This window comes from Anolis carolinensis, chromosome 2 (assembly GCF_035594765.1).
Source record: "Anolis carolinensis isolate JA03-04 chromosome 2, rAnoCar3.1.pri, whole genome shotgun sequence".
NCBI lineage: Eukaryota > Metazoa > Chordata > Lepidosauria > Squamata > Dactyloidae > Anolis > Anolis carolinensis.
The window spans coordinates 46,860,409-46,875,842 of NC_085842.1; the positions used below are offsets into that span (position 1 = coordinate 46,860,409).

At 41.1% G+C, this 15,434-nt stretch overlaps 1 protein-coding gene across 16 annotated transcripts in view; it reads right to left on the reverse strand.

Annotated features, from left to right (window-relative positions):
* The window catches only part of foxp1 (forkhead box P1), a 702,210-nt gene that overhangs the window by 288,204 nt on the left and 398,572 nt on the right, over positions 1-15,434 (reverse strand). For all 16 annotated transcript variants that reach the window (XM_008105380.3, XM_062973812.1, XM_016991766.2 and 13 more), the window contains one exon: positions 8,426-8,607. In XM_008105380.3, coding sequence (XP_008103587.1) covers positions 8,426-8,596 — 171 coding nt within the window. In that variant the 5' untranslated portion in view covers positions 8,597-8,607. The remainder of the gene's footprint in view (positions 1-8,425; positions 8,608-15,434) is intronic.

A 15,434-nucleotide genomic window follows, 5' to 3' on the forward strand; every position in this document is an offset into this window, starting at 1 on the left:
GCAAAGTAGATACATTTCTCCAGAAGCCAGCCTTTACAGCAACCAAGCCTCTTCCAGAAACCAGTTTGCAAAGCAATAAATTCCAACCTTCTGCAGTTCCTGCCATTTCTTCAAAGCCTGCTGCAAGTTTATGAAAGCCCAAGCTTAACTTCTCAGTTAAGCAGCTGTTTTAATTGTCTTGTTTAAAATATTGCATTGCCCTTTTGTGTGCCTTTAATTGTATAGTTATATAGTATTGCATTTTGTACTGTTTGAAACTTGGGATAAGTTTCCTTTTGAATTTCACAGAATGTCAAGTCATAGCAATGAGATTTTGCAAACAAGGGTCAAATCTCCCCGCCCAGTCAGAGAAAGGCACCCCACAGAGAAAACAATGCGCTGCCTTTTGCAGCAGGAAGGCCAGCTTAGGCAGAGGTTTAACAGAGCTTGGCAAAACCTGCCAACCATAGCTGATGCAATAAAGGCATCCTTTTGCCCAAAGGAAATGGAAATTCTTAGGCAAGAATTTGTAAAGGCCTTCAATAATGGGAGTGCTATTGCAGAAGAAATAATCTATGTACTGAACAAAATTAACACCCCAGAGTCTTTAGATAGGGCTAAGGAAATTTCTTTTAGCCTACAAGAAGAGAGGAGGCGCTACAGCGCAGTTCTATTTGAACCAGAGCCCAGTTCCTTATTCAAAGGTGCAGAAGAAAGGGTTCAAGGCTCCCCATGTGTAAGCCTTAGATCCAGTCTGCTTAAGATTCCATCTAATGATGCTAGCCTTAAATCCAAGCATTCATCTAGGCGTAGCAGTTCCTCCCAATCCATACATTCATTCATCAGTACTTCTTCCAAAGCAGCCCACTACAACAGAGAGGCTGTCCGTTTGAAAATTAGAAAAGAGGTTTTAGAAGCAGAGGCGTCTGCAGAAATGGCTAGGCAAGACTTTGCCTTCAATGAAGAGGAACTCCTCCTTCAACAGGCTAAAGCCAAGCAGAAACTGCTTCTAGCTCAGGCTAGGGCCCAGCAAGAAGCTGATCTAGCGCAGGCTAGGGCCCAACAAGAAGCTGACCTAGCTCAGGCTAGGGCCCAGCAAGAAGCTGATCTAGCGCAGGCTAGGGCCCAACAAGAAGCTGACCTAGCACAGGCCAGGGCCCAGAGAGAAATAGAGCTTGCAATGGCTGAAGCCAAGCAAGATGAGCTGCAACGGGATCTAGATCTGCTTCAAGTAAAAAGAGACACAGCACAAAAGATAGTCAGAGCTAACATTCTAGCCAAAGCCCTATCACAGGAACTAACACAAGAAAACCTTAGTTTCCTGCCAACACAAGAGCCTACAGCAAAGGTTTCAGCACATCTGCAACTGGAATCACCTGTAGTGCAGAGTCATATCTCCTTTTGCCACCTTGAAGATCGCTCACCTGTTCCAGTGTTCGCAACTTCAAGGCCAGCCCATTCCTCAGAAGTACAGCAAAGCACGGCCGGGAGAGTGCCATCTCTGTCAGAGTCCATTCCTCTACTTAGGCCTCAGAGATACCACCTGTCTACTTGGGAACGAAAGGATGACGTCTTTCAACAACATCCGGATGTCCATTCAGATTGGCAAGGCATGGCCGGGAGTGAACCACCACATTCATCCCTGCATACCAAGTCAATTCTCCCATCGCTGAAGATGAAGGCTTCAGAGGTGCTGCCTGCCAGCAACCTGCTGAACCCAGCATCGCCTACCATCGAGACAAGATGTGTTCAACCGAAGAACATTGACTTCGTCGGGCCACATCACACTCCTCAGATGTACCCTTACACACTGGAGTCTCAATTGGGTTCCCTCTTGAGAAATCCAAGAAGAGACATCAGAGACAAAGGCGTCCAGAAATTCACTGACCGACCGGATGACTACCTTCTGTGGAAAATCACCTTCATGAGGGCCATTCGAGATTTCAAGCTAGAAGCGGATGAAGAACTGTCCCTTCTTATGGCGTGGCTTGGACCCAGCTCAGCCGAGCAAGTAAAAAGACTTTATGCTGCTCATGTAGCAGACCCCCAAAGAGCTTTGTCCACAGCGTGGTCTCGCTTGGACCAGCGCTTCGGTGCGAGCACTGAGATAGAAGCGTCCCTCATGGATCGACTCAACAGGTTCCCATCACTGAAGATGAAAGATTGCAAACAGCTTTGGGACTTTAGTGATCTTTTACTAGAGCTAGCTTCAGCCAAAGGAAATCCAGAGCTGCCAGGTTTAGCATGTCTGGACCAGCACACGTCACAGAGTGCCATTCTCTGCAAACTTCCTTTTCCTCTTCGAGAAGCTTGGGGGAAACAGGTGTTCAAGTACAAAGAGGAGAATGCAAATGTATACCCGCCCTTCACCTTTTTGGTGGATTTCGTCACTAGAGCAGCCCGTGAGAGGAATGACCCTCAAACAGGTCTTCTCGCTTTGTACCAAGACCTAAAGCCTGAAAAGACCTCCAAAGAAGACAAAGCCCAGGGCAAAGATCTTAGAAGGAACCTAAGTGTCAAGATGACAGACGCAACTCCTGCAGCTTCTGCTCAACCAGTCAGCAACAACACCATATCCTGTCCCATTCATCAAAGGCCACACAGCCTAGCTGAATGCAGAGAGTTCGCAAAGAAGCCTTACAAAGAACGACTCCAAATAGTTCAAAAGGCCAAGGTGTGCTTTAGATGCTGCGGCGCCACTATTCACTTCTCCAAAGACTGCAAAGAAAAGGTTAAATGCCAACACTGCAACAGCATCAAGCATTGCTCTGCAATGCACAACTTCGATTCCCCTCAATTCAAAGCAAAGTTAAGTTCTCCTGCCAAAGAAGAAACCAAAGAAGACCAAAAGCCTACAGAACCTCAGGTAGCCCTCAAGGCTCCTACGGTTGCCTGCACCAAGCTTTGTCAAAATAGCCACAAGCCAAGGATTTGCCACCCAATCTGCCTGGCAGAGGTGTATCCAGACAAGCAGCCGTGGAATAAGAAAAGGGTCTACGTCGCCTTGGATGCCCAAAGTGACGCATCTCTTGCAACCCCAGAGTTCTTCGACATGTTCAACCTTCATACCGAGACAATAGATTACACCATATCCACTTGTTCTGGAAAGAATAAGATGAATGGCAGAGTTGCAACAAAGTTCAAAATCTCGCCTGTCGGACAAAAGGTCAGATACGATCTTCCTGACCTTATAGAATGCAGCCTGATTCCCAGGAACAAAGAACAGATAGCCACGAAAGAGGTGGTGCAAGCCCATCCTCATCTCAAAGGTATTCAAGATCTAATTCCAGCTTTGGACTTAGAAACAGACATCGTAATGCTTATCGGTGCAGATTGTCCCACACTGTTCCGTGTTAGCAACCAGATTGAAGGTCCTAAGGGATCACCCATGGCCCAGCAGTTGCCTTTAGGATGGACGGTGTTAGGCCCAGTCTGCCTGAACAAGATGTTGCAGCCTGTCACTAAAAGGCCTTCACTAATGCAAGGATGTGCCAGCCACATCTCAGTTTGCTGCCAGGGAGTAATGCCCGATTACTCTTCCATCTTTGAAGTCACAGAGAGAGATGAGCAAACAGCCTTCTCTAAAAATGAACAGAAGTTTCTTGAGATGATGAACAACCAAGTCACTCAAGACCCTGAAGGTAATTGGATAGCACCTTTACCTTTCAAGCCGGAAAGACCATCTCTACCCAACAACAGAGATGTTGCCCTTCATCGTCTCCTGTCCTTAAGAAGAAGGATGCTAAAGGATCTGAAGGTAAAGACCCAGATCACCCAGTTTGTGGAAGACCTCTTCAGAACCAACTACGCTGAACCAGCCAGCGTGTGTGCGGAGGGAGAAGAGCAGTGGCATTACATATCCACTTCAGAAAATCCGGCAGATGTGACATCCCGAGGAACATCAGCCGCAAAGTTGTCCAAGTCATCCTGGATCACTGGACCCAAATGTCTCCAAAATCCTTCCTTTCCAGAAAGCATCTCCGTGCTCAAAGACACTGAGTTGCCAGAAATTCAATCCTGCAAATCTACCATCAATGGCCAAGACTTATCAAGGCAAGGTTTAAATCCAGCCAAGTTTGAAAGATTTTCAAAATGGACTAGACTTCAGGCAGCCATTGCCAGGCTCATACATTACATCACTACAAAAAACAGTGGTGCAATTCAGCCCCAAGATCTTTCGAAAGCCTCAACAGTCATCCTGAGATCCACTCAAAGACAGTGTTTTTTAGAAGAAATAGCTTGTCTAGAAAGAAAAGCATCCTTGCCCAAAAATAGTTGTTTAAAGGACTTGAACCCCTTCCTGGACAATGAGGGTTTCCTTAGGGTTGGAGGCAGACTAAAGAGAGCAAAGATTAGATCCTGTGTTAAAAATCCTGTTATTTTGCCACACCATAGCCACATAGCTCTGCTGTTGACACAGCATTTCCACACAAAAGTCAAACACCAAGGAAGGTCAATTACTCAGTCTGCCCTAAGAAACTATGGGTTTTGGATTGTTAGGTGCCAACGTAAAGGTTGGGGATTTGGTGTTACTTAAACAAAGGATGCTCCTAGAAACCAATGGGCTAAGGGTATTGTGTCAAAATTGTATCCTAGCTCTGACAATAGAGTGTGCAAGGCCCAGGTTAAGGTCATCTCTAACGAAAAGGTTTTTTTTTATTTTATTTGACAGGCCTATCAGCGACATGGTTGTGTTATTTTCAGAAGACATACAGTCTTAAAGTTATTAGAGTTAAAGGTATTTAACTTCATTTTGTTTAGATTTCCGAAAGTCCGGAAATCTAGGCCGGGAGTGTGACGGCGCGAGTGGCGCCATCTATATGTTGGAACTATAAGTTTCAAGATTTGAATTGTTGTATCATGCCTGATTTTGCCCTTACCCTGTAAATGTAGTTGGATTGGTTATTTATATCTGTCAATCAATGTTGTTTGTACCTGTTACATTGCTCACTCAGCAAAACTGTTTGGCTCCACCTCTTCCTGGAGTAGGACTGTGTTTCCTCCTTTTCATTCCACTCTATCGGATGGACGTGAAAGAGAGGCTTGGCTCAAAAAGCCCTTCAAAAGTTACCTCTCAGCACCAATTCTGAGGTTCTTACCCTTGGGACTCACACTTCATGTTCAGGGCCAACCTGAACAACGTTGAGGAGTCTCAAGCGCCTTCACATCAGTCCTTTGGCAACAGAGGAAGACTCTTGTCTTCAGATATAGGTCATTGGACTGAGGCTGAGTTTGCTCCGGCATTCACAGCCAGAGAAAGAGGGATCTGGACAAGTTTCATGGACTTAAACAATCAAAGACTGTAATGTATGTTTTCTTTTACCCCCTTTGTGAAGAATAAACCCAGTTTTTGAGTTAACTACAGTGTTTTGGTCCTTGGGAGTTCCAGTTTCCCTAAAGGAGGGCAAGAAGCAATCCCCTGGGGAAAGATGTCACGTCCATGCCTCTTTCACTAAGAGTTTACAGCCCCAGGCGCGACGGCACAAATAACCTTAGTGTGTGTGCAGGGGGGTATTATACACAAATGTAAATATATTGTTCAACTGGTGAACTGTTTGCTTCTGAAAAGAAAAGAAGACATTGGTATCCTATTCAATATCTATGATGTTGTAAACTAGAATTATGGCCTTGTAAATTTTGCCATTCGTATTTGATGTTGTACCATTGCAACAACTACAGTGCTCCCAAAAAACCATGTTAGAAGCCACAAAAACCAAGAGATACTGGGGAGCTTTTGAGCAGAACATTGAGGCATGATGCCACCAACTCTCTCCTGCCAGCAAAAAGCTCAGTGCACTGTTGATCATTGGCACAGGGAAATGGATGCAACATCTTTCAGTACCCCAATCTGCCAGTGCCTCAGAATTCCTAAGTTAGTGCAGCTGTCTCGATTCTCAGGTGAGTATGGGAGGATCGAATCAGGACAGATAATAAAAGATATAATCATAACTAATTCTCCCAAGGAAGATCTCAGTCTACAACCTAAGAAAATAAAAGCATACAGAGATCCTCTCAGAAGCGTGTAAGAAAAGGTGACTCTACCTACAAGTAAATGTAGTCCTTGTTCCTGCGTATTCCATGAAATTAAAGTGGGGTTTTTTTGGGGGGGGGAGGGGGGCATTTTCGGCCTCTTGACGTGTGGAAGACCATATATCTAGTTATTCTGGAGAGTTCTGGAAGTGTGCTGTTGGACTCTTACTTGTCTCTTTGGGAATACACTGCTGAATCTCCTTAAGTACAGAAATGGGCTGCTGTTGAGTGATACAACACATTACATATACAATGAACAGCAATTCCTGTGGTTGATTATGAGGGAACTTGATTATATAGAGGTAAGAAGGTGATAGTCTTGATACTGATTAATATCTGGTGAAAAGCAAAAAGTTACTAGGTTCTGCATTGTTCAAACACAGAGTGCTTTCTGCAAATGTATATTATGCATGTGTAGACATATTTACATATCTACCATAGTGGCATAAGCATATTTTTAAAGTGAAGCCTCTTAAAAAGAAGATTTTTCAATTCATGTTGTTCTGATGCATTTTACTGTTCTAATTCTCTTCTACTGTCCTATATTAATCAAAGCTGTATCCCCTGTTGTCTTTGCACTATTCAGAATGTGCCCCTGGCAAAGAATGAGGAAAAAGTCAACAGGAATTAAGTTTCAGTGCAACTGTTTACTCAACTGTGGCTTGTACTTATTGAAATTTTATCCATGGTTTTGTGTGACTACTGCAGTAATGAATTCAGCATGGCTGTGATTTTCTCACTGATTGTATTCTAACTTCAACTAAGAAACCTATAGGAAGAAAATAACGGAACAAACTGTCCACTGCATTTAGCATCATGCAAATCTCAAACTGCTAAACTACAATGGCTTTATGTTAAATGTGTTTTTCCAGTAAAAAAAAAAAAGTAAAATTGTTTCCTTGCAAAACATTTTCAACTTCTGCGTTTTTTTTTCCTACTGTGTAACAACCTGCTGACAAGATCATCATATGCTCTAAAGTCTTTGCAACAGTGCCAACGTTTTCTTTAAAAAAAATATTCAAGAATGCTTTCAGCACTTCGGAAGAGCAAGCTTTCACCCATAAACAAACCTGTAAACCCTTAAATGGTAAAAAATAAATAAATAAAAAGAACTTCATACCAAGGAAGAACACTTCTGGAACATGGCCACACAGCCCGAAAGACATACAACAACCCTATTTCAAAACTACAATTATAATCCTTATTCTTCACAAATCAGAATATTACATATACAGTAGAGTCTCACTTATCCAACATAAACGGGTCGGCAGAACGTTAGATAAACGAAAATGTTGGATAATAAGGAGGTACAGTAGAGTCTCCAACATCCGCTTATCAAACATTCTGGATTATCCAACGCATTTTTGTAGTCAATGTTTTCAATACATCGTGATATTTTGGTGCTAAATTTGTAAATACAGTAATTACTGCGTACAGCATTACTGCCTATTGAACTATTTTTTTCTATCAAATTTGTTCTATAACATGATGTTTTGGTGCTTAATTTGTAAAATTATAACCTAACTTGATGTCTAATAGGCTTCTCCTTAATCTCTCCTTATTATCCAACATATTTGCTTATCCAACGTTCTGCTGGCCCGTTTAGGTTGGATAAGTGAGACTCTACTGTATTAAGGAAAAGCCAATTAAACGTCAAATTACATTATGATTTTACAAATTAAGCACCAAAACACCATGTTTTACAACAAATCAACAGAAAAAGTAGTCCAATACATGGTAACATTATGTAGTAATTAATGTATTTATGAATTTAGCACCAAAGCATCGCAATACATTGAAACCATTGACTATAAAATCACTGACTACTAAAGAATTAACTACAAGTAAAGATAGAATTGCATAAAATAAATGTACAGTAACAGCATTGTTGGAAGTTAAATGCGTAAAAAGTTCAGTTCTTGCTGCGTAGAGAAACAGCTGTGGATACGGGCAGAAGGCAGACTGTGTTGGATAATCCAGAACACTGGATAAGCGAAGGTTGGATAAGTGAGACTCTACTATACTCCAAATTTTCCCAACTCCAATAGTACAATGCATACCATTTTTAATTGCATTTCTTAAAAACCCAACAGATTGCTGCTACCTCAATCAAAATCTGTTGTAGAAAGAAATATTATCATTTTTTCTGTTCAAAACTATTTTGTTCAGTACCAACAGGAGAAAATCAGGCTGTGACTGTTGCATCGTTTGGATGTCTGTTGCTGTGAAGCAAAGTTAATGTTACAATTTAAACTGCAGTTTACTTCTACAAAATGCAAACCACCAGAATAATCGCTCAAATATAATCTCTCAAGTACTTATTTTCTGGAAACACTAAAGTGTTTTTTTAATACAGCCAGAATGTTTCATTCCCACCCTTTCACCCATAAAATAGTTGTGATATAATTTATGGTACCTGTTGTTGCTGAAGATGGGCTAGATCTGCGGCACCAAGTTCCACGGAAGGTGTCTCTCCGTTTGACCTCACTTCTCGTAGGCTACACTCTAGTAAGTGGTTACCAGAACTTGCTCCATTCTGAATGGCTGAACTGTTACTTTTTGTCTCAGTCCCAGATTCTTGCATCATGACTTAAAAACCTGAAATAATTTAGGGAAGAGAAAAAGAGAAAATAAGGCCGCTGTTAAAACATTTGCTGTATATAAAGAGATGTCTCCTGAAGCTTGCCACAACTGTAAACACTTGTCTTTTCTCTTCCTACAATTTATACTTTCATTAATGGTTCAAGCTACCAGTTTATGTTTATCTGTTGCAAAAGCTATATAATTTTAGATGTAAATTCTAGTTCTAAATGTAAAAGCAATTACTCACCGGCTTTTCCTTTTATAACATAAAAAACACAAAATTCTATAATTGAATTTCTTTAATTGCATCTGAACACTTTATTGAACCCTATAAGACACTCTGAGGGTTTTTTTGTCCATAGTGTATTACCTAAAGACACAAAATGGCACAAGACTGGATATAAAAGGATAACATTGGGGCAAATTCAGAAAAGTAAATCCATGACAGCCTAGAACACCACTCAGCACCCAGATATTGCCTTCTGAAATTAATACTGTCCAAGCCTTAGAATAAACTCCTCTCCTCATTAGGAATAAAGGGTAACCTTAACTACTAACACAAGATGACAAATCAAATCTAACTTTGTTTTTGTTTTATTCTACTTGTTTTTCAGAGTTGCAGTGCTGCAATTAGAGTTTTTAAAAGACTTTCAAGGTTAAATATCTAAGATAAAATACTTGAGTATCTCAGAATTCATAAAGCTCAAAACCAAGTTATCTAACAATAAGCAAAGAAAATAATTGTTTAGTTTATGACATTATGCTCAGTGCTAGCCTTCTACTGACTATCATGGCAGAAGAAACTTGTTTGGCATATTTCCTATATCATGCTGCTGGCATGAGAACTGATTTATGCACATAAAAACGCTGGATAACAAGGAATAGCCTATATTGTGGCACTTCCTTGTGGCAAGATTTCACAAATTACTGAAACAAGATGTATGCAGGTGAACTATAGCACTGAGTCTTTCTGTGTGCAGTCACCTCTCTACCCAAAATGTAGGATGGAAAGGAGCTATATTGTCATGCATCCCACTACACCAGCAACATGTAAGAAAGGGTCTCAGTAAAAAGATACTCTGGTTTCTCTTCAGATTGTATAAATCTTTCACCTTTTTTTAGTAAAAAATATTTTTATCACTGCATAAGTGACACCATCATCTGATGATAGAATCCTTTCAAGGAAGATGTCGGAGTTCTCCAAGAGTTACCTTTAAATGTACAAGTCAATACTTTCTTCACATAATACAACTTCAGTAAAAAGGAAAAATAATAAGTATAGGTAACAGAATCAGCTGCAAATGTGGGTGTATTTTAACACAAGAAATCCTGGATTACCACTCAAGATATGAACAAGAAACGGAAGTCATAGCAGAATAGTTCTATCAAAGTTATATTGCAGAATAACAGAACTGTGTAACATGTATCACTGTGTGAGACCTTTATTAAACATAATGTATGTGGGAGAATACATCGGTTGCATGCTTCTCCCACACCACCCTGCAATTTAGTCCTGACAGGTATTGTGAACATGGTATGCTATAAACCCTTTTTGGGTTGGACACATTCACTTCAGAAACAAATCCCACCCACTCATTACCAGCAGCAAGTTACCTCTACTGCGTGATGCCAGGCATAGTAGGCTTCAACATAAATGGACAATACCCACTATGAGTCAGATGTTCTCTGATATTGCAAGGTGTTTTAAAAATAAGTTCGATGGTGCATTGGAAGGAGAGTCACTGAACATACTAAGAAAATGAGGTTAGGGCAATGGCTAGATGTTTAAGAGTGTCATCCAGTAATGGAACCCCAGAAGAAATCACTGATAAGGATTGCCACCTTCTGATGATGCCACATACTCCTCTTTCTCTTGCTATCTGAGAGATTCCAATTAAAGGGCAGCTGGGTAATAGAAAGTTCTAAGGGCATTGCTACTCATGACCTAAACAGAATTAGAGTTGACTAAAATGTTTGACAATTATAATGTTTGAAGGAAAGATAATACAATAGCACTAATATTTCTTTTTGCTACCTAGTGTCCCTGCTTAGATCTTTGGCAGTGGCATATCTGGAAATTTGGGAGGCTGCCACTGCTCAGATCATAAGGTACAGGTGCATCATTGACATACTCTGATTATATTCACTGAGCGGATTAGAGGTGGGAATTCTAAACCCTGTTTTCATTCAGACTGTCAGGAATATCTTAAGGCAAGGAAGGACTTAGCCAAAAGATATCTCCATATCCTCCACTGTAGGATGTGGTGGAGGGGAAACAAAGATTTTATGCCATTTTCGTGTTTCTATAACATTAGCAGACAATGTGTTTACCAGTAAATATTCTCACTATCAGATCAAATCAATGGGCTACTGACTTTTAATTAAAGTTTTAATTACAGTATGTGAATAAAGTGAAGCATCCTGAACAGCAAATTAAAGGCTGTTTGCCTTTTGTCTACAAAATGGCGAATGTGTTAAGACGATGCTGAGCTTATCTTGGGAAGATTGGTCAGTATTTTTGACAGTGCCTTTACAATTTGGACTAAAACCCAGAGTGGATTTACCGCCACTATTTATTTATTTATTTATTTATTTACAGCATTTATATTCTGCCCTTCTCACCCCGAAGGGGACTCAGGGCGGATCACATTACACATATAGGCAAACATTCAATGCCTTTTAACATAGAACAAAAACAAGACAAACATAGGCTCCGAGCGGGCCTCGAACTCATGACCTCCTGGTCAGAGTGATTCATTGCAGCTGGTTGCAGCTGGCTTGCTCTCCAGCCTGCGCCACAACCACTACAAACACAAAAGCAACAACTTCCAAGAATATATGACTGAAAGGAAATGAACAAATTGAAGCTGAACTATATTGTGTTGCAAGAGTACCTTGGTTGTCAAGAGAAAAAAAATCTGGTAAAAAATGTACAACTTCCTATTTATTTTTCCAATATTTAATTCTGGCATGGACTACACATTTTTAGATCTATGTTAAATTTCATGAGCATCCATTTACTGTTTAGGTTTCCTAAAGATTCCTATTAGCAAACATGTTAGTGCTGGACTGTCTGTGAAGCCATCTCCTTGAGAAACAAGCTGGTGCAAAATGAAGTCCTTTATTTTTCACATATGTGATAGATTTCAAACTAACAAATAAAATCAGTCTTTATTTCAGATCAGTTAATTAAGGTTGACCAAGTCTGGCAGAAGTAAATTAACTTGGCTGATCAATTATTTATATGAAGCAGAATAAATGTCCTTAAAGAACTTGGCCCAGACATTTAAGGGTGTGTAAATTAAACCAAATACAGATTGATGTAATATGTTTTTTTCCCTGTGGAGAAGAAAGCTAATGGTACAACCTGTCTGAAGAAATGGCAAGACATAGTTTTTTATTTTATTTTTTTCCGTGTCAGGAGCAACCGGAGTTGCTTCTGGAGTGAGAGAATTGGCCGAGTTGAAAAGTCTCTATCTGTGGTAAGCATAATTGAGACAAAAGTACAGACTGTTTACTTGTAACTGTGGTTCTTCAAGCAGTCAGCTGTGAATTCACATATAAAGTTATTGTGTATGCACAGAGTGACACATTCTAAAGCTGAGTTGCTTTTGCCGGGAACTCAATACTCTCACTCACTGTGCATGCTGAAGTGTGGCTCTCTGCTTCCCTCTGAAGAACTGTTATATATGCAATGCCTTGTGATATTGAAGGTTAATATATATTGGAGAACAGTTACAAAACATCTAGCAGACTCTGTGCTATATGAAGCCTGAAGAAAGACAAAACTAGCCAAACAAAATGCCACACTGATCTCAACATCCACTTGGTAAGGACTGATGGAAGTCTGTGGCTAGGATTATGTGAAAACCTTATATGTCAAGAAGACATAACGCATGGATAGTAGGTTTATACATGTTCTGGTTTCTACAAAGGGGCTCCGGCTGGTTCGGCCCTTTTGGCCAGTCGTAACAACACAGGCTTCGCTATCACTTTTTCCCTGGCCTCAACAGACCACTTAGCTGCTGAAAACGACTGCTTTTGGTTTCTTTTGGCTACACGGGAGCACAGAGAGGCAGCCCCGCCGCATGGGGTTTCTGTCTGAGCCCTGCCTGTTGAGCCAATCAGAACAGAAGGAAGTCATGACGTGTCTTTTAGCCAAGCTGGGCTTTCATTTTTCTGTTGCAAGCAGGCTTCTGAGAGAGACAGGTCGATAATCTAAATTCTCAGTGCTGCTCGCAGCTCTGCATGGCTTGGCTTGCTTTTTGACTCAAATAGCAATAAATGAGCAGTTTACTTTCTGCACACTTAAGAAACTGCCACCAATGGTGCCCTTCACACAAGGGAAGCTTCAAATGTGTGTGTGTGTGGGGGATATCTTACCATTTCTAAAGTCACCATAAAATTAGTAGATAATTTATATCTTTTTAAAAGAATGGCTAATGCTCCTTCAGGTGGTGTGATTCTCACTGAAATAAGTGTTTTAAAAGTGTGCCTCCCTGAATTCAGCTTCATTGAAAGAGTGTTAAGGGCAAATGATTCCAAAAAGGGTGATTTCTTAAGCCTGATACCTTTAACCTAGGTCTTATTGAAGGATATAAGAAGAAAGGGTCCCAGAAAGGATAGGAGGCTTCCAATCTTTCCATAAGGAAAGATGTGTTGAGCAGGCTTAAAGAGGCTTCCATCCATGTGATGAGGGGGGAGCAGGGACAATGTGGGCCGCCTCTGGCAACATGAAACCCAGGCTGAGGAAAGAAGGGAGACTGGAGGGAGAAATAGCCATGTCCTCCTTAAAGCCTGAACACAGCCAGCTTGAGGCTTGACAGGAGAAATAGGCAGGCCTCCTCTCCCTTAAAACATGAGCCCAGCTGGCTTGAGGCTTGAAGCAGCTTAGGAAAGAATGGTGAGTGAAGGAGAAACAGCCAGGTCTCCTTTTTTTAAAAGCCTGAACCCAGCCAGCTTACTGAGGCTTAGGCTTCCCTCCATGTGATGAGAGGGAAGCCTGGAGGTTGCGGGAAGTGGGGTGGGCACCACTGGCTGTGCGTGTGAAGAGGTCCAAGAAGAAAGGATCCCAGAAAAGATGGTTTCTTAAGACTTACACCCTAAGAATGATGGCAAGGGGAGCTTCATAAGTTCCCTATTGTTATCAACGGGTCGGATATTTCCAGATCTTTTAGTTGCCAGATTGAAAAATACATTTTTTCTGACCGAATTTGGGAGGCTCCCGAAAAACGGATTTGGGGGTCCACCAACATCCAGATACTGTGATGCCTCATGGGCCTTGTAGTCCTGCTCCTAGTGCCATCGTGACAGATGAAGACGAAAACATGGGGTTTTCACCGGTTCAACAAGAGCCGGAATCTTTCCAGCTGCCGGATGTTTTCGCCCAAGAACCCAGTAAAACAGACCTTGGGCATTCCTCACCCCCGTTCCCTAGGAGACAGTCCTATTCTGCAGACAGGGGAGTGAGAGAACAGACTCGCAGGAGCTTACGGATTGCAGCTAAACAACAGGCTGATTAGCCATGCTTCCCTTGGGAAATTCTAAGGAGTTTCACATCTGGACAAAGTTGGGTTTCGTTTCCCGTTCTCTAGGGAAAGAGGTCGTTGGCGGGAAAACGAGACCCCAATATAGGTGCCTGGCACGTTAGAATTGTTGCGGAGTCAACTGAGCAGCTCCAGAAGCAACTTCGTGTTTCCAGCCTTGTGTGGACTTCGCAAAGTCCGCAACCCCAGTTCCTTGCTTTACGGATCAAGTATTCAAGATTTGTCTAGCCTTGTTTTTAGCCACGGACCTTGTTCTTAGAATCTCTGTTTCGCCTTGTTCCTAGTCACGGACCTTGTTTAATGATTCAAGTTTGTTTCCAGCCTTGTTCTCAAGCTACCTTGGACTTCAAAGACTCTGGGCGTTTTCCCCACACTATTGCTTGGCAATAGTGTGTGTTTCGGTTATTGGATTTAAAACTTTGAACTCTAATATCAATTATTGGACAATACATTTCTGGACTTTATTTGACCTCATTTGATAGGTCAGCTTCTGAACTATATTCTTCACTTGTTTTATTACTTTTATATATTTACTTAATAAAGATATTAGATAGATATTGGCCTCTGCGTCTGGTTCTTGGTGCTCCGTAGCCTCGGGCGTGACAGATACCGAAAACAGCACGAGGTTTAACCGAATTGTGCAATCCTAATGGATAGAGGACCTTGAGAGCCCCTTGGAAAAGGTATCTGGAATGCTTCCCCTGCCCCAAAAGACCAAGTGGCACCAACACTCATGTCATTAGGCACCAAGTTAAAACATGGCTATTCACCAAAGTATCTGGAACTCATGAATTCAACCACCAGATTTTAGATATGGTTTTATTTTTTTTACATTTTGTATTTGTGAATATAACAGCCTTATGTGAAGACAAGTTCATTCATTTTTAAAGAGAAACAAGAAAATTCATTGTATTGTCAATGCAACAGTCTTATGTTTTACTGCATATAAAATAACTTTGATTAGTTTTTGTATTTACCTTTACCCATTGAAACAATTATATGTTTGTTGTCGTTTACACCTTCGATTCATTGTAATAAAAAAGCAAATTACCCAATTTTTCAGTCTAGCACAGGATAGTAATAGTCTATTTGATTGGCAAAGTGGCACCATCCAGTCAAAATAGAAAACCATTACTCAGCAGATATCTAAAGGATGTAGGAATACTCCATAGAGAACAGAATAATTCAACATGAAGGTCAGGAAGACTAGGTTCTGATTTAAATAAAATTACAAGGCCACATTTGGGCAAAAGAAGATCTTAAGGCACAGAACCATTTTTTCACTTTCAAAAAAGT